This window comes from Eubalaena glacialis, chromosome 12 (assembly GCF_028564815.1).
Source record: "Eubalaena glacialis isolate mEubGla1 chromosome 12, mEubGla1.1.hap2.+ XY, whole genome shotgun sequence".
In the NCBI taxonomy this organism is placed as follows: Eukaryota; Metazoa; Chordata; class Mammalia; order Artiodactyla; family Balaenidae; genus Eubalaena; species Eubalaena glacialis.
Genome location: NC_083727.1, coordinates 2,551,111 through 2,575,156, shown reverse-complemented (window position 1 = coordinate 2,575,156; position 24,046 = coordinate 2,551,111). Strand labels below are relative to the sequence as shown.

At 46.8% G+C, this 24,046-nt stretch overlaps 1 protein-coding gene across 1 annotated transcript in view; it reads right to left on the bottom strand.

Moving 5' to 3' along the window:
* The window catches only part of RPS6KA2 (ribosomal protein S6 kinase A2), a 296,626-nt gene extending 273,083 nt beyond the window's left edge, over positions 1-23,543 (bottom strand). The window contains exon 1 of the mRNA XM_061207550.1: positions 23,450-23,543. Within this exon, the coding sequence (XP_061063533.1) occupies positions 23,450-23,497 (48 nt within the window). The 5' untranslated portion in view covers positions 23,498-23,543. The remainder of the gene's footprint in view (positions 1-23,449) is intronic.
* Positions 23,544-24,046: the final 503 nt, after the last annotated feature.

The following is a 24,046-nucleotide window of genomic DNA, read 5'->3' as shown; positions in this document are numbered from 1 at the left end:
CAATAGATGCAGGAAATGCTTTTGACAAAATTCAGCACCCATTTATGATAAAAACTCTCCAGAAAGTAGGCATAGAGGGAACTTATCTCAACATAACAGAGGCCATATATGACAAACCCACAGCCAACATCGTTCTCAATGGTGAAAAAATGAAACCATTTCCACTAAGATCAGGAACAAGACAAGGTTCCCCACTCTCACCACTGTTATTCAACATAGTTTTGGAAGTTTTAGCCACAGCAATCAGAGAAGAAAAAGAAATAAAAGGAATTCAAATCAGAAAAGAAGAAGTAAAGCTGTCACTGTTTGCAGATGACATGATACTATACATAGAGAATCCCAAAGATGCCACCAGAAAACTACTAGAGCTAATCAATGAATTTTGTAAAGTAGCAGGATATGAAATTAATGCACAGAAATCTCTTGCATTCCTATACACTAACGACGAAAAATTTGAAAGAGAAATTAAGGAAACACTCCCATTTACCACTGCAACAAAAAGAATAAAATACCGAGGAATAAACCTACCTAAGGAGACAAAAGACCTGTATGCAGAAAACTATAAGACACTGATGAAAGAAATTAAAGATGATACAAACAAATGGAGAGATATACCATGTTCTTGGATTGGAAGAATCAACATTGTGAAAATGACTATACTACCCAAAGCAATCTACAGATGCAATGCAATCTCTATCAAACTACCAATGGCATTTTTCACAGAACTAGAACAAAAAATTTCACAATTTGTATGGAAACACAAAAGACCCCGAATAGCCAAAGCAATCTTGAGAAAGAAAAACAGAGCTGGAGGAATCAGGCTCCTGGACTTCAGACTATACTACAAAGCTACTGTAATCAAGACAGTATGGTACTGGCACAAAAACAGAGATATAGATCAATGGAACAGGATAGAAAGGCCAGAGATAAACCCACACACATATGGTCACCTTATTTTTGATAAAGGAGGCAAGAATATACAGTGGAGAAAAGACAGCCTCTTCAATAAGTGGTGCTGGAAAACTGGACAGCTACATGTAAAAGAATGAAATTAGAACACTCCCTAACACCAAACACAAAAATAAACTCAAAATGGATTAAAGACCTAAATGTAAGGCCAGACACTATAAAACTCTTAGAGGAAAACATAGGCAGAACACTCTATGACATACATCACAGCAAGATCCTTTTTGATCCACCTCCTAGAGAAATGGAAATAAAAACAAAAATAAACAAATGGGACCTAATGAAACTTAAAAGCTTTTGCACAACAAAGGAAACCATAAACAAGACGAAAAGACAACCCTCAGAATGGGAGAAAATATTTGCCAACGAAGCAACTGACAAAGTATTAATCTCCAAAATATATAGGCAGCTCAGGCAGCTCAATATCAAAAAAAAATGAACCCAATCCAAAAATGGGCAGAAGACCTGAATAGACATTTCTCCAAAGAAGATATACAGATTGCCAACAAACATATGAAAGGATGCTCAACATCACTAATCATTAGAGAAATGCAAATCAAAACTACAATGAGGTATCACCTCACACTGGTCAGAATGGCCATCATCAAAAAATCTACAAACAATAAATGCTGGAGAGGATGTGGAGAAAAGGGAACCCTCCTGCACTGTTGGTGGGAATGTAAATTGATACAGCCACTGTGGAGAACAGAATGGAGGTTCCTTAAAAAACTAAAAATAGAACTACCATACGACCCAGCAATCCCACTACTGGGCATATACCCTGAGAAAACCATAATTCAAAAAGAGTCATGTACCACAATGTTTGTTGCAGCTCTATTTACAATAGTCAGGACATGAAAGCAACCTAAATGTCCATCGACAGATGAATGGATAAAGAAGATGTGGCACATATATACAATGGACTATTACTCAGCCATAAAAGGAAACTAAATTGAGTTATTTGTAGTGAGGTGGATGGACCTAGAGTCTGTCATACAGAGTGAAGTAAGTCAGAAAAAGAAAAACAAATACCGTATGCTAACACATATATATGAAATCTAAAAAAAAAAAAAAAAAAAAAAAAAGTGGTTCTGAAGAACCTAGCAACAGGACAAGAATAAAGACACAGACGTAGAGAATGGACTTGAGGACACGGGGAGGGGGAAGGGTAACCTGGGACGAAGTGAGAGAGTGGCATGGACATATATCCAGTACCAAATGTAAAATAGATAGCTAGTGGGAAGCAGCCACATAGCACAGGGAGATCAGCTCTGTGCTTTGTGACCACCTAGAGGGGTGGGATAGGGAGGGTGGGAGGGAGACGCAAGAGGGAGGGGATATGGGGATATAGGTATACATATAGCTGATTCACTTTGTTATACAGCAGCAACTAACACAACAGTGTAAAGCAATTATACTCCAATAAAGATGTTAAAAAAATAAATAAATAAAAGTACATTGCAGACAAGAGTAGTCTTTCAAATAAAAACATTTGGCATGGAAAATCATCAAATGCAACAGAGACAAACAAAAAACTGAGTTACACGTCCAAAGTTCTTTGGGAATAGTCATGTGTAAGAACTTACTAGGAATGTAATAAAATCACGTTGAAAGATTATGCTTTAAAAGGATGCTATCTCTACATTAATTCTTTATATTATCCACTAGACTTCTAGAGCATTTTAAATGAAACTTTCATTATTTTTAATGAGGATAAAATTCCTCCATTTCTGTCCCGGAATCTCAGGATTGAAAAGAACACAGAGGCCATCTAGATGCATTTTAGGTACAAAACCCCCTTTAGGATGGCCCTTCCCTAGCACCACTCAGATACCTGCTCTTCAAAAAGAGCCAGGAATGGGGAGTCCATTGTCTCTGGAGGTAACTCCAGCCCTGGCTGTGATGGTGGAGCTGCAACCTCGCTCTGAAACTGACTGGCTCCCCCCGCACCCTTTCTCCACATGTGTTCCTGTTTTATCCACTGGACCTGAACAGAATAAACTTAATTGGGTTCCCACATTAGCACCTCAAAGATTCTAGCCCAGCTACGCATTCTAGCCCCCCAACCACAGTTTTTATAAAACCTGTCTCCAGGCCCCTTCCTCACGATTCTGCTGACTTTGGGGTGTTCTCCATCATGCCAAGTGTCCTTAGAGCTTTCTGCATCTTGCTCGTGGCTCAGACACACCACTAAGGGAAGCATCCAAGCAATAAATGTTATGGATTATGAAAAATAATTTCTTAAGTAGAAAATAACTTAGTAACTAAATATACTACACATTTGGCCAACTATGAAAAGAAAACGTACCCAAACATTCCCATTTTTGCCATGCAGTCAAAAGTGAATTTGATTGATCCTATTATTCATCTGGAGCATGTTCTTGATTAAGAATGTTTACAGAGTTCTTCTGATATATTTTAATTAAAATTTTAAAACTTATCTTTGGGGCTTCCCTGGTGACGCAGTGGTTGAGAATCTGCCTGCCAATGCAGGGCACACGGGTTCGAGCCCTGGTCCGGGAGGATCCCACATGCCGCGGAGCAACTGGGCCCGTGAGCCACAACTGCTGAGCCTGCGCGTCTGGAGCCTGTGCTCCGCAACAAGAGAGGCCGCGATAGTGAGAGGCCCGCGCACCGCGATGAAGAGTGGCCCCCGCTCGCCACAACTAGAGAAAGCCCTCGCACAGAAACGAAGAACCAACACAGCCAAAAATAAATAAATAAATTTATTAAAAACAAAAAACAAAAAAAACCCTTATCTTTGTTCTTTGAATGATAGTTTTTAAAAGTTTTACTCTCTCAAGCCTTTGACTCCTTTCTTGAGAGACAATTATTTGCTGAGTAAGTAATTTACATGGTCATCTTATTTGACCTTCAAAGTGACCCGAGGTCCTCACATTCCAGTTGCGCACCCTGGTCTCGGGGAGGTGGGGACGTGCCGGTCACACAGCCGGCGGCGAAGCTCCGACTCTCAGGAGAGCCGGGCCCTCTCGGATGCTCAAGCTTCAGCTGTTGACAAGCCGGACGCGATCTTCACTACAAATATTTACTTGAATGACACGGTAAGGTTACTAGTCTCCGAGGTTTGGAAGTGGGGTCCCGTTCCTGTCTGCCGCGGAGGTTGGCACGCCCAGGTGCCGTGCTGTCCTAGAACAACGGTGGGGAGGGACAGCGAAGGTTGAGAGGGACAGCAAAGTCATCAGCTGTGGCTTTGTGTGTCATTTCTAATAAAGTCTATAAATACAGATACAGTATTTTCTTAATGGAAGTTTTTTTAAAAGTTACTGGGATTTCTGATCCCTTCCTCTTGACTGACTAGCCCGACAAGCTACTCGGAATCAGTGTAGCCTGCGGGAAGGGCAACCTTGACCTTACTTACAGAGCTGTAGAACATCGGACAGGAAAGCACAGAGGAGATCGGAACCGCACGTCTTAAACCATCCAGGCTTTCTTCGTGAGAAAGGATTTGAGCATGTCTATAGGCTCAATGGGGGCACCAATAGAAAGGGAGAACTTTGGTGATACAGGAGAGATGGTAAAATGAACAAAATAAGATTTCAAAGGATGCTGCAGGGTAGGGCAGAGCTGCCGCGTTAGGGGGTGTTGACCTCAAATAGGAAGAGGGCCCCTGGTCGCAGAGGCTGCGCACAGTAAGTGAAGGTGGGTCCAGGCAAAGATTCATTCGTTAAGAGAGACAGGAAGTTGAGGTCATCTGACGGATTGCAAATGGACTGCTATTTTCTCCAACAATAGGAGGTGAGCCCATCTGTTTAGAAGTTGGAGGGCCTTGAAGAGAGATGACAGTTTCGGGGGGCCCCTGACAAACAGGCAAGAGAGCGGCGCGCGGCTTGAGCTCAAAGACAACAGATTAGCTGGTCTTCTTACTGCTCTTTTCCACCGCCTTTAACAGAACGTGATCACTCTTGCCACCGAGTTTTCTCTTTCTCTTTAGCAGAGGTCTGAGCTTTTGACCTGGGCCCTCCGGAGTGAGTGTTTACACTGCAGTGGGTTACAGGGTTTTCTCCCGAAGCGCCATCTACTCCAGTGGCAGGTGAATGGGTTGGTTGTCCTCGCCTTGCTCAGACTCCAGGACACAGACAGGAGGTGTCAGCAATCGCATCAGCGTCTTACACTTCAGGAGGACGTCACTAGTGCGCGTGAGCAGCGTCAAGAGTCACAAAGCAGTTAGGAGGTTCCAGCAGTCATTTCCTTTACGTGCCAATCAGCTCAGCCATTGTTCCTTAAGGGTGTTAAGAGACCTAATGAACTTACACACAGGTACATGGGCCCTGACAGCCCCGCCAGAGTAGCCGATGACAGGTGCGTTTTCACACTTGCTCACGGGAACGAGAGCGTGCGCTGCTGGGCTCAGCACACCTGAGACGGATGCTGAGATGGATGCTGAGCCGGAGTTGAGCAAAGCCGTGCTTTATTTATACAGCAATTCCTCTTTCGGGGGTATTTACATATTTTATAAATTTGTCTCATGAAATATTAAGCAACCTCACCTTTCTCATGACAGCCTTGTCATACACAGAACGATAAAATATCGCAGATTTGAAAAGTTCCTATCTCCTTGTTTCCACAATCAGGAGAACATTACTCAAACAGAAAGGAGTCTCAGTTTACAAACTATAAAACTCTGCACCTATATCCTTGTGCAACTTTAGATTCAGTTTCTGAGTCTTGGTTCACGGTGAGACGATCTCGGATTAAATTCCCATCTAATCTGAAAGAACTCTGAGAAGTGCTTTTGCTTGTCCATATGGGAGAACCATCGACAGCACAAGCGACACTGGCGATGATTGTTCTTTGTTCCCCAGCGGCTCTGCTTTTAGGCACATGCCATAGATGCACAAGGAAATGTGTTTATGGCAATGATTTGCAACACAAGATAATAATACCACCAAAAAAGGAAAAAAACCTGAATGTCTACAGGTGAGAGAATTGATAAAAAATACCCTCCTGATGGACTAGTGTACATTTACGGGGACACTACAACAGAGAGCTCTGGAAAGCTAAGCAAGAGAGAGGCAGCATCATGTACGACTTACGGGTACAAATTGAATCCCACCGAATAATGTACTGACTGTTTTACTAAAAACATGTTATGTAGGTTCCCAAATGATAAAGTTCATGGTAAAACTCCCTGGAACAGCCAGACCCATCAACAAATGCAGAACAACCAATTTTCTAGTTCTTTACCACTGAAATGACATTAAACGTATACAAATAATTTGGAAATTAAATCTGCACATGTGACATTATCTCTGTTACCTTCGGAAAATTCTTGAGGCTCGTGGACCTAAAGACATTTGTACTTCACATCCAACAAGACAGGGCTGAAGTTACTTGTCTCAAAACATATTCAATCCACTGAGTCATGCTGTTCTGTTCTTTTTTGGATGTTACTTCAAAGCAGTGATCTCTGTTGAGATTTTTCTCAAGAGCCACACGAAATGATTTTATACAGGAAGAGCACATCGTCACTGTGTGTTACTTGCACACTATTCTCAGGTGAGTCCCAAATTAAAATTTTATTTCTGCCACCATTGCCATCTCAATGCAATCAACAGAATGGACTCTGTAATGATTTTCCTGGTTTTTTCTTCCAATTCCTTTTCATTTTTCCAGTAAAATTTATCCAAATTCAAGAGACAGGCACAAAATATCCAGGTTGCGTGTAGTGGGGAAGGTCAAGACCACTCAAAAATTCTTCTTGGCCACAAGAAAAATCCATTCCAAAATATACAAAACACTAGAAACGCTAAAATATCGTCAACAGTTTATCCTGTCAAAACAGCAGTCCTGTTGCCCTGCCAGCTCCCCTGGGCTCATCCCCCTACCCCACCCCCAATCCCTGCACAACTTCTGCGGATTATCAGTTTGTGGGAGCAGGCTCTCTGTGGAGGGGGTGGGGCAGCTAACTGATGAGGGGAACTTCAGAGGGAGTAGGAGAAGGCTTTTTCTTCCAGTTAGAAAGTTCATGAACCACAGCCTAGCTGACAGTTATAATGGCAAGAGGAAATGCAAAATACCTCCTGGCAGATTTGACACAATTGGAAAATCCCTGAAGACCTGTACTTCCAGAACCAGAATGATTAAAGGGAGGGAAGACAGGAAGGGGAGGAGGGAGAGAGGGGAGGGAACGGAAGAGAAGGCAAGAGAGATCGACCTAACAGGGGCAACAGGATGGACAAGGCAGGTTGTCCTATTGCCGGGAAGGTTCTAGACTTTGAGAAATCCTAAAATACAAAATTTTCAGGTCATTTCCTTTCAGTTGCCAGATAGTGATTATTCTGTGCTTTATCTACAGAGAAAGGGACGGCACTTGTAAATTATTTATAAGCAAACAGGCCTGCAAAGCTGTCAACTTCCTATTACCCAATAAATCACGCTCGGCCGTGACCTTCGCCCCAGCTGCAGCTTGGTGTAATATAATTGGTATGTACTCACAGTTTGTTTTTTACTCCAAAAAGTGCTTAATTACCTCCTTTGATTCCTAAGCGTGTGTATTCAGACACCTTGGGAAATGACTTGTGTACTTACCCATCTCTATTATAATCAGCATCATGCAGACAGTGAAAAATAGGTAAATCAGAGAGGCACTGTACACTCCGGAGGTATGAAGGACCATTCTAAACTTCCTCTTTGCAAATTAACAGAATGAGCCTTCCCACCTAGGAAACTACCACGCACTCCTTTAAAGCTACGGAGACAAACTCAAGCGAGGAGCCCTGCCGGCCACGCCTGCCTACACCAGGATGCGGCCCGCAGGTGTGAGGTCCCCTGTCTGGCTCCTGGTATAAAGGAGCCACTGACACTTGTGAACTCGAAGACGTGGCACCAAGGGAATGGGTCTCTGTGGGAAGAGGAGCTGTGATCCTGCCACTTTATTTTACTTATTTATTTTTTTAACATCTTTATTGGAGTATAATTGCTTTACAATGGTGTGTTAGTTTCTGCTTTATAACAAAGTGAATCAGTGATACGTATACATATGTTCCCATATCTCTTCCCTCTTGCATCTCCCTCCCTCCCGCCCTCCCTATCCCACCCCTCTAGGTGGTCACAAAGCACAGAGCTGATGTCCCTGTGCTATGCGGTTGCTTCCCACTAGCTATCTATTTTACGTTTGGTAGTGTATATATGTCCATGCCACTCTCTCTCTTTGTCACATCTTACCCTTCCCCCTCCCCATATCCTCAAGTCCATTCTCTAGTAGGTCTGTGTCTTTATTCCCGGCTTGCCACTAGGTTCTTCATGACTTTTTTTTTTTTTCCCTTAGATTCCATATATATGTGTTAGCATACTGTATTTGTTTTTCTCTTTCTGACTTACTTCACTCTGTATGACAGACTCTAACTCCATCCACCTCACTACAAATAACTTTAAATGTGATCCAGAAGCTCATATAATGACCCTGACATCGGAAAAATTGGGCCGAAGGGTAGAGAAAACCAGTCGTTCCCTTCCAGGGGAGGAAAAGCAAAGTACGGAAAAGGGATGTGTTTCTCTGCAAGGACCATGAGGAGGGCTCTATGTCTAAAATTAACGTCACTTGTTTTACTCACTGTTCCTCGCTTTTGAACAAGCTAGTCCCCCACCCCACCCCCAAATCTGCACAAACAACTCACGTGTGCCTTTGACATGGCCCCCAGTGAACACACCTCCTGGGACTCATCCCCTTGTGCTCCCCCTTTCCCCAAGTGTGGGTCAGACCCAGTATCTTGCTTCTAACCAACAGCATGTAGCAGAGACAATGGAATGTCACTTTTGCAAGTAGGTTACAAGAAATTATAACTTCGTGTTGCTAGCGATCTACTGCATTCTCAGTTTGCAGGCTCTGATAAAGCAAGCTGTCGTGTCGGAGACGCTTGTATGTCAAGAAACTGAGGCCCTTGGTCCAACCAAGTGAGGTTGGAAGTGAGTCCTTCCCCAGCTGAGTCTTCATTCAAGACCAGTCCTGGCCAACACCCAGACTGCAGCCTGTGAAAGACCCTGAAGCTCAGGACCCCGATTCCTGACCCACAGAAACTGTGAAGTAATAAACCTGGGTTATTTTAAGCCACTAAGTTTTGGGGTGGTTTGTTACACAGCAGTAGATAACTAATGCACTCCTCTTTTATTGCACTGTCCAAACACCACCTTCCCCCTGGAAATTTCTTGGTTTCCCCACCCTCTCCCCCCTCCCCTCCTTTGTACTTTCACAACCTGATCTGTCTTCTCTTGTCATCACCGCACTTGCCTCTTTCTGTCTCAGAAACTCTGTCTCAGAGTTTTTTGAGCCTATGGTCCTAGCTAGATTACACGCTACCTGAGGGCATCAGTGCCAACATCCTTCTAGCCCCGATGTGGCTATGTACACAAGAAGAGCTCAAATATTACCTGATGTAACTTAGAGATAAAAAAATATGCCTCTACTTTTGGAAAATTTAGGGCAGGAGTCACATGACAATTAGAGGACAAGAGACCGCCCACAGAAGCAGAGCTATCCTCACTGCTCAGAAAATACTCTGAAAGCATTATATTCCCTGCTTAGATGAACCTTAAATCCCCTTTATTTTACCCTATTTATTAATTTTTTCATAAGGAGAAATAACCTTATCTTTCCAATTATGAAAAAAACTATTTCTCATTACAAAAGAAATGGGAAAAAAGTATACCAAGTAAAATAAAAACAGTCTGTAACACTACCACTTACAGAGAATCACTTCTGACATTGTCTTTTATGTCCTTCTAGAATTTGTATGTATAGATAATACTCATTTTTAATTAAAATATAATTTTTGCCAAATGACTGTCATAATTCGCCTTTCGTATTTCATACATATGGATATTTTTATCAATTAACATTTCAATATCTATTTTATTGTTGAATATTCCAATTTTGTATTAATGTACAGGATACAGTCATATACTTATATAATCCTGTATTAATGTAGGTTATTTCCAGTTCATTATTATTATAAGTAAAATGACAGAAAGGAAAGTTATAACTCAACAATCCTAAAAAACTACTGTTTTGGGAGGAAGTCTCCCAACATTTTAGAAACGCTTCCAGAAAATTCCATAGGTCAGTCCCCCAGGTGCATTACTTACTGGAAGGCAATGGAGCCCAGCTTTGGAGGAGGACTTGGAAGGGCAGGTGCAGGGAGAAGGGAAGGGCCAGGTACCAAGACCATTCAAGAGCAGAGCCAGATACTGGGCAGCAAGAAGACCAAGGCAGATCATGACACACAGGGCTCCACTGTGGCCGTCACGGTCAGAGAGCAGTGCTGGCAGCAGCTAACACTAGAGCCTTTCATGGTGACTCTGAGCCAGGTGCTGCCTTACAGTTTAGCATATTTAACTGTCTTCCAAGCTTGACCAATTCCATTGTCCCTATAGCCCTAGAAGCTATATTACCAGAATTGGTCCCACTTCACAGATGAAAGAGAATATGGCTTTCTTGAGTTAAAAAATCTACATAATTGGATACAGTGACATCAGCCAGGGAGACGGCAAACTTTTACACAGAATTTGGGTGGTACCAATCCATGGGGTTTCAAAAGAAAAGTCCTGAAGGAGAAATCTTTGATTCCAGGAATGGGATCTGCCACCAAGAAAATACCCAAAAGCATTAGAGGTTATTCAGTCCTTTCCTGCCAATGGTTCCATGACACATTCCCGAGCCTAACACAACAGGGGCGTGGTTAGAGCCCAGACACGTCGATTGTATGTTTACAAGATGAGTATCTGTGAAAACACATACAGGTTGAAAATGTGAACAGTCTCATGCAAACGCCAGCAATATTGTTTCAATGGAGACTGTAGAAGAAATCAAGAGTTATTTTTAAACAGAGAGGGAGAAAAAAAACCCCTAACATCAGAAATAAAATTTACAAGAGTTAGCAGATGTTTATAAAACTCAGGACAAGCTTAGTGTCTGCAATGAGTCATTCAGATTTAACTTGTCTAAACTCATGTCTTCACCAACTTTAACATTTCCTCTTTGCCTTGATATTTTTCACAGTGCTATTCCATATTTAAATAGTTCTAAACCTGCAAGTCACTTAAAGCTGTGATGCAAAAAATCTTTGGTCAGATAGAATTATGAACTCCAAGAAACCCACTAGGTATAAGGATCCCCAAATGGATCACTTGAACATGATTGTTCGGTCAATAGCGTAACCCTAAACATTTATGAAAATACTCTAGCTTCTCATCAGGGACATCCTTATTAGAGCTTTCTCTAAAAACTGGGCGCCGCCATTTAGACCAGACCGGGAGCCCATCGGCTGCATTTCTTAAGGTTTCACTGTACCTGAGTCAGGTGACTGAGACAGAAGAGCATGGACCCTGTAAAGTCCATAGAGGACAGAGAAGGAGCTTGTTGTTGACGGACCGGGAGCCTCAGGCCGGGCACCGCCAAGATTGCAGAGGACACTCACACTTCTGCGCAGCCCGCCCGCTGGCCAAGCCCGCCCCACGTAAACCCCCAGGACGGGACACACATGTCCACTTAGGTGAGTCACTGCATCCTGGGAAGGCTCCAAATCTGAGAAGAGCTTCGTGTGAACCAGACGTGCCTCCCCACGGCCTCTACCCACTGGACCCACGGTATCCAGAGCCTCCCTCCACAAAATGGCCAAGTATTTGGAAACCTAGCCTGTTTTTACTGTGCTCTTTCCTGCATGTTACGACACCAGTTCCTTCATTGTTTCCTATAGGACATGCTTTACGAGAACTTATTCACTAAATATTTATGGAATACCTTCCAGGGCCAGGCCTGCTCCAAGTGTCGAGGCCCATGTCCAAGGCCCTTACATTCTAGCCGATGGGGGAAGGGTGCCCCTAAGACGTCTATGAACCCCTCCTGGTTTCTGTTCCCTTCAGAGTGCAGGGTGTGAGCACAACACAGAAACCAGGTGCGATCTGCCCCGCTCCGGGTCCACGTTCAATGCCTCTTCTTCTGCAGCCTAAGAAACGATGTGACTCCAGTCCAGCATTGCTGAAAACTATGATTCAGAATGATCACGTGTCCTAGTGCCTACGTCAAAAATAATTTTCAGCCTAATAATCTGTTTACTTTCCTGGTGGCTGAGGGGCTCATAGCACTTAAAATGTACAGAGAGAAAAAGAGGCAACTCAAGGATGGACTGTTCAATGGATCCATAGAGAATAATTGTCTCTCTACAAGAAAAATAAAATTAGATTCCTATATCACCATATACAGAACCAAATTTAGTACAATAATTTAGTATTAGGAGAAAAAGGAGACAGTATTTATGTTTTTAGGTAGGAAGAACTTCTTAAATGACAAACAAAGAGAAGAGCTCAAAACCTTCGTATTGCAAAAGACCCCGCACACAGACAAAGTTAAAGACAACAAACCATGTGAAGTTATTTGCAGCCTTAATGACAAGGGATGAGTGTCTAAAATTTATAAAGAACGTCAGGGATCATTAAGGAGAAGACATAACCCAACAGAAAAATAAACAAAGGACATGAACAGACAATTCACATGGAAACCAAAATGGCCAACAAAATATTTCAATAAATGCCCAACCTCACCAGTAACAGAGAAACACAAAATATTTCATGCACTAGTTTGGCAAAATGTTTAAAAAGTCTGAAGACATCAAGTCCTCCCACTTAGTAGAAACTGAAATAGAGAGCCATCGGCAGCACCTAACAAGGTTGAAAATGTACATACTTTACGATGCAATTCCACTCGTATGGCTGTAACTGCAGGAAACTCGGGCTGCCACTGCAGCCGTGTCTAACAGCCCAAAACTGGAGATAATGTGAATGCCCATCAAGGGGAAAGACAAAACAATCAGTAACATGTTGAAGGAAAAAGGCAGTGGCAGAAAAACATGTGCACTGTAATTCCACTGATGAAATGCTGAAAATGCATAAAACAATTCCATGTGCTGTTTATACACAGATTGGTTATACGTATGCTTTAAAATGCAAAGATGTGGAGAAGAGGGACCGACCACACGTCAAATTCAAGCCAGTGGCTGCCTTTGGCAGGGACCGGGTGGCGGGTGGGATTGAGGAGGATTTCAAAGGGGGCTCTGGTTGATTTTAACACGATCTGAAGCAAGCGTACCCTATGTTATTCTGGCGTGGTGGGTACTGAGTGTTATATCTGAGTTCAGATGCTGAATGTCAAATCATCCTTTACAGGTCCCTAAATTTAATTTCCTCCTAATTGAAAATGGAAACTCACAAAAACAAACATAAGCTGGCACTTGAGTGAATAACTCAACAGCCCCTAATGAGCCTACCACCTAATTGAATCAGGATAATTAGAATCCTCGTGTCTTTAAGAATGTGCTGATGACTCGTGTACTGCGCACACCCACCCCGCGTGTGCGAGTGAGGAAGGGCCCAACCCAGCAGCCGCGTGAGGGCGGAGACGGAGCCCACCCTCCCCCGGGTGCTGGTGCCTGTGGCTACACCCGGACCGGCACGCACCGCTCACCCCCCACTCGCGCCTCAGCCTCCCTCCCAGCTCTATTCCTTCCCTGCCCTTCACTTTCTCCACGGCGTCACTGTCCCACGCCATATACTTTCACTACTTACAACGTTCACTTAATGAATTGCTGACTCAAATGTAATTTCCATCCGGGGAATGAGAGGACAAGGACGAACCGCGTTCCAGGTGGTGCCTGCACCCACACAGTGGGGCGACACGCAGAGACCCCAACACCACGGAGGGTCCCGGAAGGAAGCAGAGCTACTGGGGATACAGGCGCTGGGATAGACGGCGACCAGCCATCCGCCCAGCAGCGCCAGAATTCTCCCCAAGACATTTGTGATGGAGCTAAGGAATTGTAAAAAAAAAATTGTAAAAAAAAAAAGCTAATATATTTCCCCAAAGACTATTCTGATAGGGAAAAAGAAGACAAGAAAGATCTGTTCGCACTGCCACCCGAGCTGGCTTTTCTGTACTTTGTTTCCGCATATTTCTCTGAGGAAGTAGGCAGACCCAGAGCCAGGGCAGACTAGAACTATCCTCCTGCACAGAACTGAGCTGTCAGTCCCACAACGGGACGCACAGGGAACCTCGAGGCACCGTCTGAGGACCGAGCCACCACCTCCAGGAAGGCGCCCAGGAGAGCTTATGTCCCAGCATCTCAGGCTCACAGGCCACGTGGCAGGCGAGGACCCCTCGGCCCACATGGCAGGACTGGCCCCGCGGGGAGGACTTGGAGAGCAGTACCCACGGGAAACCACAGAGCCAGACGCCCAGGCAGAGCGCAGAACAGGCCTGAATCTAAGTGGATTCCGAATTCTGGTGCTTCACCGCGGCCCGCGTCCTAAGGCTAATGGGATATAAAACCACCATCTGCTACTATATAGAAAATAGATAACTAAGAAGAACCTGCTGTACAGCACAGGGAACTCTACTCAATACTCTGCAATGGCCTATCTGAGAAAAGACTCTAAAAAAAGCCTGGATATATGTATATGTATAACCGACTCACTTTGCTGTACACCTGAAAACTAACACCACATTGTCAATCAACCATACGCCAATAAAAAATTCAAAAAAAACCCAAAAACCACCATCGGGCAGATGCTTCTGGCCATGCATACTTGAACAGGCAGAGGAAGTCAGTGGCCCCCGGGTGACATAGCAACAGCCCTGCTACTCTGCGGAGAGCACACGATGCCCCCTGCACCTGGGGTGGGGGGGGGGGGGGGGGGGCCTTCCTGCTCCCTCGGGACCCTTGGTGCAGCAAGTCCCGCATGAGAATTTGACAAGGCTTTTACTTATTGGGTGGATCTGTGCACTGTCCTATGGGCACAGACGCTGCAAGGGGGCCTCTCCCTGTCCTTCCTCACCTTTCCCACCATGGGACCCAGTACAAACCAGGCCCACATCACGCAGGCCGTGGCCCCCCATCTGGGCTGGGCCTGGTCTCCCTTCGAGGCAGAAATAGAGAAAATGGAGATTCGGAGGGACATGGGAGTTTTGAATATTTTCCTTCGCGCACCAGCTCCTGCTGTCAGAAGGCCTGTCCGGCTGGGGCCCTAACACATCAGAGCATCGCAAGTCTGGGCATCTCTACCTGCCCCCTGAGAACCTGGATTTCTACAGGTGGTTCCTGCGCCTCCATCCCGAGGTAAACACCAAGCACCACCCGGCTGCTCCCGGCACACAGCCCCCTGCGCTCAGCAAACCCCGTCCACTGACCTGCATTTTCCTCTTTAAAAAGTCCCCGAGGACACACACCCCTGCAGCCGCGGTGGCTCCCTGAGGCCTGGGCCGGGGTCGCGCCCCCTCAGCTGGGCAGGCAGGCTGGTCGTGGGCCATGGTGGCTCCTGATGCCAACACACGGCAGCTTGGCAACCACTGTGAGCCCGTCGCCTGGGGAGGCCCCTGGAGCAATTAGCGTCCCAGGGTATTTCCTGCCTTTCAAAACACAGGCCTCCGCGACAACGGGCAGGAGAAAGAACAGGGCCGGCTCCCTGCCCCACGGATAGCCGGAGCCGCAGGTAGAGGGGCGCAGGGATGACGACTGGGCCGGAGAGGCTGGGGCAGCATCCGCCTGCCTGATGGCTCAGACACACTGCGTGTCCTTACGGGCGAGGCCACGAACACGGGGAGAATGGGGGTCCTGCTGGCGGTGCTCCGTCCCCGCTTACAGAAGGACGCAGGGGCATCACGCCAGTGCGCTCAGTGACTGGAGCCTGAACTTGGACTCCAGCTGCAGACTGGACGCAGCGCCCATGGGGGGGGCCACCACCCCAACCTCCGGGGCAACGCGTCCTGGCAGTGGGAACACCCCCTGCCCTCTGCCTTCCTGCTCAGCACTCTTCACTGCATGAGTCAGCGAGGGCTGCGTAACGAACAGCCAGACTGAGGGCTCGGACAGCAGACACCTCGTCTCACAGTCTGGAGGCTGGAAGTCAGAGACCCAGGTGTGAGTAGGGTTGCTTTCTCCGGCCTCTCTCCTTGTCCTCCCCGTGTCCTCACATGGTCATCCCTCTGGGCGTGTCTATGCTCCGATCACCTTTCTTACAAGGACGCTACTCATGTGGGATTAGGGCCCACCCTAATGATGTCATTTTAATTTACTCACCTTTGCAAAGGTCCCTTCTCCAAATATGGTCACATTCTGAGGCCCAGGAGGTGAGGGCTCTAACATGTGGACTTTGGAGGGCACAGCTCAGCCCCTAACAAGGACTGGATCCACTTGCTGAGTTTCTGCAGGCCACTCATTCAGGGAGCAGGCAGGCAGGGCCAGGGCTGCTGCTGTGAGCACTACAAGCTCGCAGGTCTGTGCGGGCAGCGCTTTTCCACCTTTTCCACCTGGGGGACTCCAGGCCTGGCAAAGAGTCTCTAGCAGGTCACTGTCTAAAACAATCTATCAAATGTGGAGATGGTAATCCGTCGTGCCTACAAATACAGATGACTCAGAAGACAGGGGCTGATAGGAAAGAGCCGTGGCACGTTCGTGGTGCTGCCGTGGGTGCCCAGTGAAGATGCCGCCAGGCAGTACCCAGAGCGCCTGACAACAATCGCAGGACGACGGGGCTGCCTAGTGGCCACTGTGCGCTAAGGATTCCCCCCTCCACGTCCCCCAGGAACGCCCGTCCTGATTCCCGAGACGGAGTCCATGTCCTCACACGGCAAACCCGCTCACTCTGGTTGCCGGGAGGCCTCGACACAGTGTGGACGCGCCAGGCACCCAGTGCACGCTCACGCCGGCTCTCCCGGGCCAGGGACCCTCCTGCTGGGTGTTTTTGCTGCCTCAGCACAAGGACAGTGGGGCCTCCCGCTGTGGGGTGGCCACAGCGAGAAGGAAGCCCGTGTCCCGACACAGGGTCCTCCAGGTGCACCATCCACGGGAAGGGGCGGATGCAGAAAAGCAGATCTGCCGTGTCGCTGTGACCCGTGAAGCTGGAAATCCCATAAATCCAAGCTCCCCGCGTTGAGTCACTCAAAACGGGCCCAGGGGTGCAATCTCCCTCTTGCTGTGTAGAGTGTGACCACGTCCAGAGAGGAAGCACAGCTCTCAGGGGACAAATTCTATTTGCCCTAAACAGAGGCGGGGCCGCATCCTGGCCACACTGGAGGTGTGAAATGTCCTTCCTTGGGGTGTCAGCAAACCGCTGAGCTCACCAGGCTTAAGACCTGCAGCTACAGGTCACGGCAGCCTCCTTGGGTCAGCGGGGAATCAGCACAGAATAAGATATTGCAGCATTAGTTCGGCAAATCAGCAGGAGGTTTTGCTAACCCCACGCTGCCCTGAAAACTTCACAGTTGTGACTTCAAAGCTGTCGGCTCATTCCTCGTAGGTGAGGTGTGGGAAGACCCTCCGGCCAGGAGAGATCAGATGGAGAATCTCACAGGCCAAGGGGACTGATGAATTCCAGGGGAGGGGACTGCACAGCGCTGCGTCAACCACCCCAGTCACGGGAGGACTTCTCCAGGTTCGCTGCGGGCAATGTGCTCCACTGCAGGAGATGGTCAGCACGTGCCTGGACCCTCAGAGGGGAGCCTGAAGCTGGTATGGGCCTGTCTGTCTCAGGGCCTGTCCCCATGGAGAACTGCCCTTCGGTGACAGATTCCAGATGCTGACAGCAGGCAGGGACGAGGGCCCTGTCTTCTGCTGGACTGCCTGTGTGAGGACATGAGTCTGAAACAGCCGGCGACCACCAGGTAGAGCTTGGGAAGAACCCACCCAGGCCAGGAGCCTGGATGGAGAGTGTCTCTGAACTCTGAATCACGGATTTCTAAATTGTCAGTTTGTGAGCCCCGTAAGTTCCCATTTTTTGCTCAAGCCAGATGCATCGGATTTTGTATCGCTAGTGGATTCTAATACTTAGCTATTTTGGGGGTTTTATGCAAAGCCAAACAGATGCACAGACTCCTGGAAATCTATGGACCAAACAGAATGGTCTTCGTGACATTCATAGTCATACCCAAGGAGCAAAGAAAATCCTGAAAGGCAGAAGCCAGTCATCTCATGAAAAAGAGACCCTAAAGAACAGAGAGGCAAGACCAGGCAGGGTCTGTGTAGATTGTGAGTTACCACTTTTTTCCTGTCCAAACAAGAGGGCATTTAATCTGTACCTGGCTGTTGATATTTTTAAAATCTTGCTCTAAAGGCTACATCAATGGCTCATGCGCATTTATTAGAAACTAGATCAAATCGATGCTTATCATTTTAAATAAAGACTTTGTTTCTCTGTTAGTTATTAATAATCTGTGACCCTCCAGACAGGGCTAGCCTTAGTCACCTGGGCAGTACCCACCTAAGGCCCATCTGTACACATGATGGAGACTTCACACAGGGGCGCAGCCTCTGAGTCGTGGGTCTGTGAAGCACACCCACGATGTTCAAAGGAAAACTAGAGCACAGACAGTCTTTGAAAACCTCAGCTTCAGGTTCAAGAACGGCAGGAGGCACTTGAGTTTAAGGAGACAATTTAAAATAAACAGAAAGAGAGAGAGAAATCTCATTTTATGCAGTAGATAGCAAAACTGCAGGGAGAGAGTTACTTCAAAAGATGACACTGGTATGGAATATTGATGAGTTATTAAGTATTTAAATTAACTCAAGGATGGTAGATCCATAGTGAGTGATAAGGTTATCGTAGAAGAGGATGATTCTTGGCCTTGGAGATCGTTTACTATCTGTTGAGATTACCCCCTCCCCGCCCCCCATATCCTCCTCACAGTTTTGTGCTGGTGTTGGTTCATTTCTTGGTGAACTCTGGGCCAGATGGATGGATGCTCTTGGGGATGATTTACTTGGGAGGTTGCCGAGGCCCCATCCCTGATCCTCGTAGCGAGCCTTATGTATTCTGCTGGGAGCTAAATATTTCCATGCGCCAACTGCACCTGGCCTACTTGCTCTGATACACAGGGCCCAATCCTGAAGTTTATTCTGTGGGTGTAGTCTCCGCAGAGGGCAGAAACAAGATGCCGTTTCCCTTGTACGTGGCATTAAAAACAAACTCTTCTCTTCTGCAGTTATGCTATTTCTGTATCCTGCTCCTGAGCATCATTTATCTAGGGCACAGGGGCTGACTGTCCTGCAAGACTGTAAGCTACTGAAGGTAAGCCCACCTGTCTGTTAGGGCTGTACCCCTAGTCCCCAGCTGGTGCAAATCAAGTGCCCCATCAGTAAGTATTTATGGAGGGGAGGGACCATCGTCCTCAGGGAGAGCAAAGAGATGCCATCTCTTACGGTTATATAGTGGGACTCACCAGATTCTCTTTGTCCATTTCAAAATAAACCTCTTGCAACTAAAACTTTAGCCATAACTTCAGAAAATTAATCTCTGTAAAGACCCTATATCTTAAAATCTCTGTTATATTTTCCAAGGCAGGGGTCATCTCAGTATTTTCTTGATACCGCCCTGCGTGACAGAAAGTGGATCCACGTTTCTTTCCACTCTGTTTTCAAACCACCACAAACAAGGGGTTTTAAGAGCCACAGGGATGGCCCGAAGCTATTGGAGTCACACCCACAGCAAGAACACTGACACTTTCTTCCCTGGATTCTAGCTGCTGACCTTCTTAACCCTCTCTCCTCACCTTCTCTGAAGCTTCGCTGCTGTGAACTTCCTTGGAACATAAGTTCTCATTGATAACATGGGAAGAGAGAATCAATAAATTGGCAAATGTTTATTGGATACATTTTGCAGACCCCGCCCTCTCCTCCTTGACGTGGGTCATATATTTCTGCAGCCACCTTTTAACAATTCAAATAGCAAATGTTTGGGATTAGCTGTCTTCACGTCATCTCTAATATAAACTGCTTTTTAAAACGCGTCTCTGTTCGTGGCTCTTAAATGTGGTAGAAATCTGTCACAATTTTACGTTTTTAAAACAACACAATTACATTTCTCCTCCCTAATCCGAGCAAGTCAAAACTTTGCTTACACTTTATATCACAAAATAGCTGTGTATGATGCTGTCAGAAGTTTTCCTCTCATCCTTTATTAAACACAAAATGTCCTATATTTATATAAAAATCACCATCTCTGGGTTGACCCTATGAAACATTCTTCCGCAGCTGTCTTTTCTCATGTTGTAAAAGCACAAAACGTACTGACTCAGATGGCTTTAAGAATAAAATCACATCACAGTTTAGAAATGTACCCACAGGGAAACATGAACTGTTGTCAGCGTGGGAACTCATCACATCACTGGAAACCCATTTGGACTGTTAACGTGATGTGTGATTATCACGAAGCTCCTATTATTATTACAGGCAGTGTGACTGTGAAACCGTCCTCAATATCTATGAAACTGGAAAAATATCCAGGACTGATCTGCCCGTGGGCTATCAAGGGTTAACAATGAAAACATGAAGATGTTCACTTATCTGAAATTTTAAGACAGATCAGTGTCAGAAACCTAGTAATCCAACGCAACAATGATGAGGAACCCAAATTCTGGGAGACACCTTTGCTCAGCGGCGCACTTCACCTGTAATGTGCTCCTTTGCTGCCCCCCCAGGCCAGGCTGCCCCAGACCTCCAGCCGTTAGCCATCTCAGCCCCTCGCAGGACAGGGCACGTAGCAGCCGCAGCCTCTCCTTACAGCAGAATCTGTGTGGTCTTTACTTTCATTACAGTCACTCCGGTGCCCGTCCTCACCTGGAGCGGTTTCTCAATTACAGGAACTCGGTCCAACTACCGTCTCATTGCCCACAACATACGTGCTGAAAGTTTCAAAAACAACTAACAGTGTTTTAAAGTTCAGGTTTTGTTATTATTATTTAGGTATGGCCAGGCCAGTGGATCAGGAGACAACGACCACTGAGAAGATGGTTTGTTACGCACAGTTCCCAAGAGGGAGGGGCCCTGGCTCCCTGTGTGGGGAGGACCACGGAGGGAGGCTGGCCAGTCAGGAGGCGGGAGGAGGGCGGAGACGCGAGCCTTTACTGCAGTTTCCACGGGAAGGAACAGGCAAGGCTGGGTGAGCAGGCTCAGGACAGGCTAGTTTGAACCTTTCCCAGGGGCTGTCCCCAGCTGTCGGGTACCTGGCCCTGGGGTGATTAGGGCAGGGGACGGTGGCCTGGAGTGGGAGAGTGCCACAGAGGGAGTGGTTAGGGTGTGGGCTCTGGGTGGGTTGGTGTGTATATGGAAGGTGCCCTCTTGAGCAAGGGATTTGGAATTTGCCTTAGCTAGCCCGGGGTTGGAACAGGGCGGTCACTCCAGGGTCAGCAGCCCCATAATACAGACAGGGTTAACATAGGCGGGGAAACACACGTCCAGTCCTCTAGCGGCTCTCCTGAACCCTCCCCATCATGGGATAAAGGAAGAGCTCAGAGTGGGTGTCCGAAGCTTCGGGTTTGGCCCAGGCTCTGCCACTCACTCACCCTGTGATCTTGGGCAAGGCATTTCAACTTCTCAGGCCCTCAGTCTCTTCAGCTAGAACATGAAGTGTATGGGCTGTGTGATTTCTAAGACCTCTTCCAGCTCCCAAATGTTACGAGCCCCTCCTCGTAACCTGCAACATAGAGAATCTGCATTCCTGTACTTGTCAAGGAACCCAAGCTGAATCCTAACGAAATTTACGGATTTCCTCCCCAAAGCTACAGAGAACTGTCTGGGGGTATGACATCCAGATGGCTTCAAATGTCCCTGGATGATGCAGCTCTCCAGAGAGCTGTTTACCTGAACCACATACAGTTGACTTTGGATAGAAGTACTTTTCTGCTCTGTATTTTGGTCTGACCCCCTCCGCTTACAATTCACAGCACTACAAAAGGCATTACTGAGAAACGTGCTGCACTTAGCAGAGGCTACCCTTAGGCACACTGTTCACTGCTTTTACGCGGTGCCCTCTTTAGGAGGACCTGCGGGAGATGCTCCTCTCTGGGCTCAGGGACAGAAAGAGAGGTGTCCACCTGAACAACTAGGTCTGGGCTTTTGTCTGTGGTGTGAGCTCACACTGTGTCCACCCCTGGGAAGCCAGCAAGCTCAGAGCTGGCCTCCAGCCTGCTGTGCCTTCTGACCTCGCCTCTGCCTTCAGATCCAGTTTCTACCTTCTTTCCTTTGCCTCGATATCTGCATTTACTCCTTTTTAATCTCTTATTGAATATATTTGCTAACTTTATCGATGTCTTTGGGAATAAGAAGGGGTATCAATAAGGAAATACTCCCAGAGATGTGAGGTTCATTTACATCAGAGCAAAGGGCCACATGGGGAATGAGGGTAAGGACGTCGCAGACCTAAGGGCTGGGTTGGGTGAGGGGCTGGGATCCAGGGGGTGCAGCTTTTACAAGTAGATCTGTTCATGCTTCTAAAAGTGGACATGCACCTGGTTCCTTAACGCCTCAGTTTTCTTAACCCCCGAACTGGGAGGAAACGACTTTCATTTCCCTTTATAAAATCATTAGAAATATTATTTCAGGAGTGATTTTAAAGTGAAACATAAGTTTAGTTCAATATTATATTTTCATGCATACAGATCTACAAATAAAGAATATTTATTAACCGCAAGTTTGCATATATGCATATGCACACCTAGAGATAGTTACTAAAACAAGAGAATCAGAACATTTCTTGCCCAACTTAAAAAAAATTATATGCACGTTGTTGGAAAGTCACAGATTTTCTTCAAAAAAGTGTTATGACTCACAAATCCTATACCCCCTGGGTACGTCTGTGATGTTTAAAACCCTGTATTTCATACCTATCGTTTTTAAAAACAGTTATATGAGATACAATTCAAAGTAATTTCTCTAACAAATCCAGAGAACAGACTGCAGGAGTTATTCTGCATGACCTGGTTTGGACTGTAATCTGAGGCATACTTATTACATATGACTATTATGTGTTTATTTCACTTAAAAACGGGCAAACTCGGTAGGGTGGGGCAGGAGGAATGGGGAGTTATAATTTAATGGGCACAGAGTTTCAGTTTGGGAAGAGGAAAACGTTCCAGAGATGGACAGTGGGAACGGCTGCACAACAATGTGAATGTACTTAATGCCACTGAAAGTGGTTAAAATGGTAAATTTTATGTTATGTATATTTTACTACAATAAAACAGGTTCTAAAAAAGGCAAAAAAAATTTTTTTAAGGGTAAACTTCTAAATCTGATTCTCTTCACCTAAAACTTTACCTTTTAGTAACAGCTTCAATAAACATCAACTTTGTCACATTTTCTCCCCTTTGCTTCTAAAATTGCAGGAAAATGCCTGAGTGGCCCCGGTTCCCCTCGACCGTGAAAATACACGAGAGCGATAAGATTAAGTCCATTTGGGCTGTAACACGACCTCAGAAAGAGGGCAACCGCCTTCACGCCAGCTGCTGACCTGCTCCTTGCCTCCATCTGTGACCTACGACCCTTTCACGTTTAAGGACACACAGAATTTCATTCTGTCCCAGAAAACAACTTTCGAACTTGCCCTTCACCTGCGAAGATCTGTCACGTTATCTGTTTCCCAGCAGTAAATAAGAACCGTCAAAACTTCCCCCGGACCCCAGTTCTAGTGCGAGGGCTCGCCCTACCTTTCTGAGAAACAGTTTCTGCAGCTTCTTGCGCGGCAGCCCGATCATCCTCCGTCCGCAAGCCCAGGGGCTGCTGGGCTGGTCTGAGCCATCGCGCGTCCCGCATCCCGCATCGCCGCCTCCTCCCATCCTGCATCCCGGCCGCCGCCCAGGACCACGCCCCCCGCCCTCCCCGCTCCCCGCCCCCCGCCCCTCCCCTCCCCCGGCAGAGGACGTCCTCGGGGTCGGCAGGGCTCTGGCGGCGGGACGCTCGTGCTCTGGCCGCAGCCCAGCCGGCCTGCGCGCCCACGGGGGGAAGGAGCGGAGAACCAGCCCCCAGGCCGCCCGCGTCCGTCTCCGCGCAGAGTTCCGCGCAGCGCTCGCAGCCTCAACAGGTGTACCGGTCCTCCGGCCGAATCGCCGAAGCCGGAGTCCACGTGGACCGAGTCAAGTGTTCAAAACTGGGAAATTTTCAGAGACGCCACGAGGGGCGGGCTGTGAGCCCCTCGCCGCAGCACACCTGCCACCTGCCGGAGCGCGAAAGGCACCCCCAGGCACTGAGAGAAGGAGACAGAGAGGAGGGGGCAAAATAAAAAACGGTGGCTTAGTTTTTCAGGT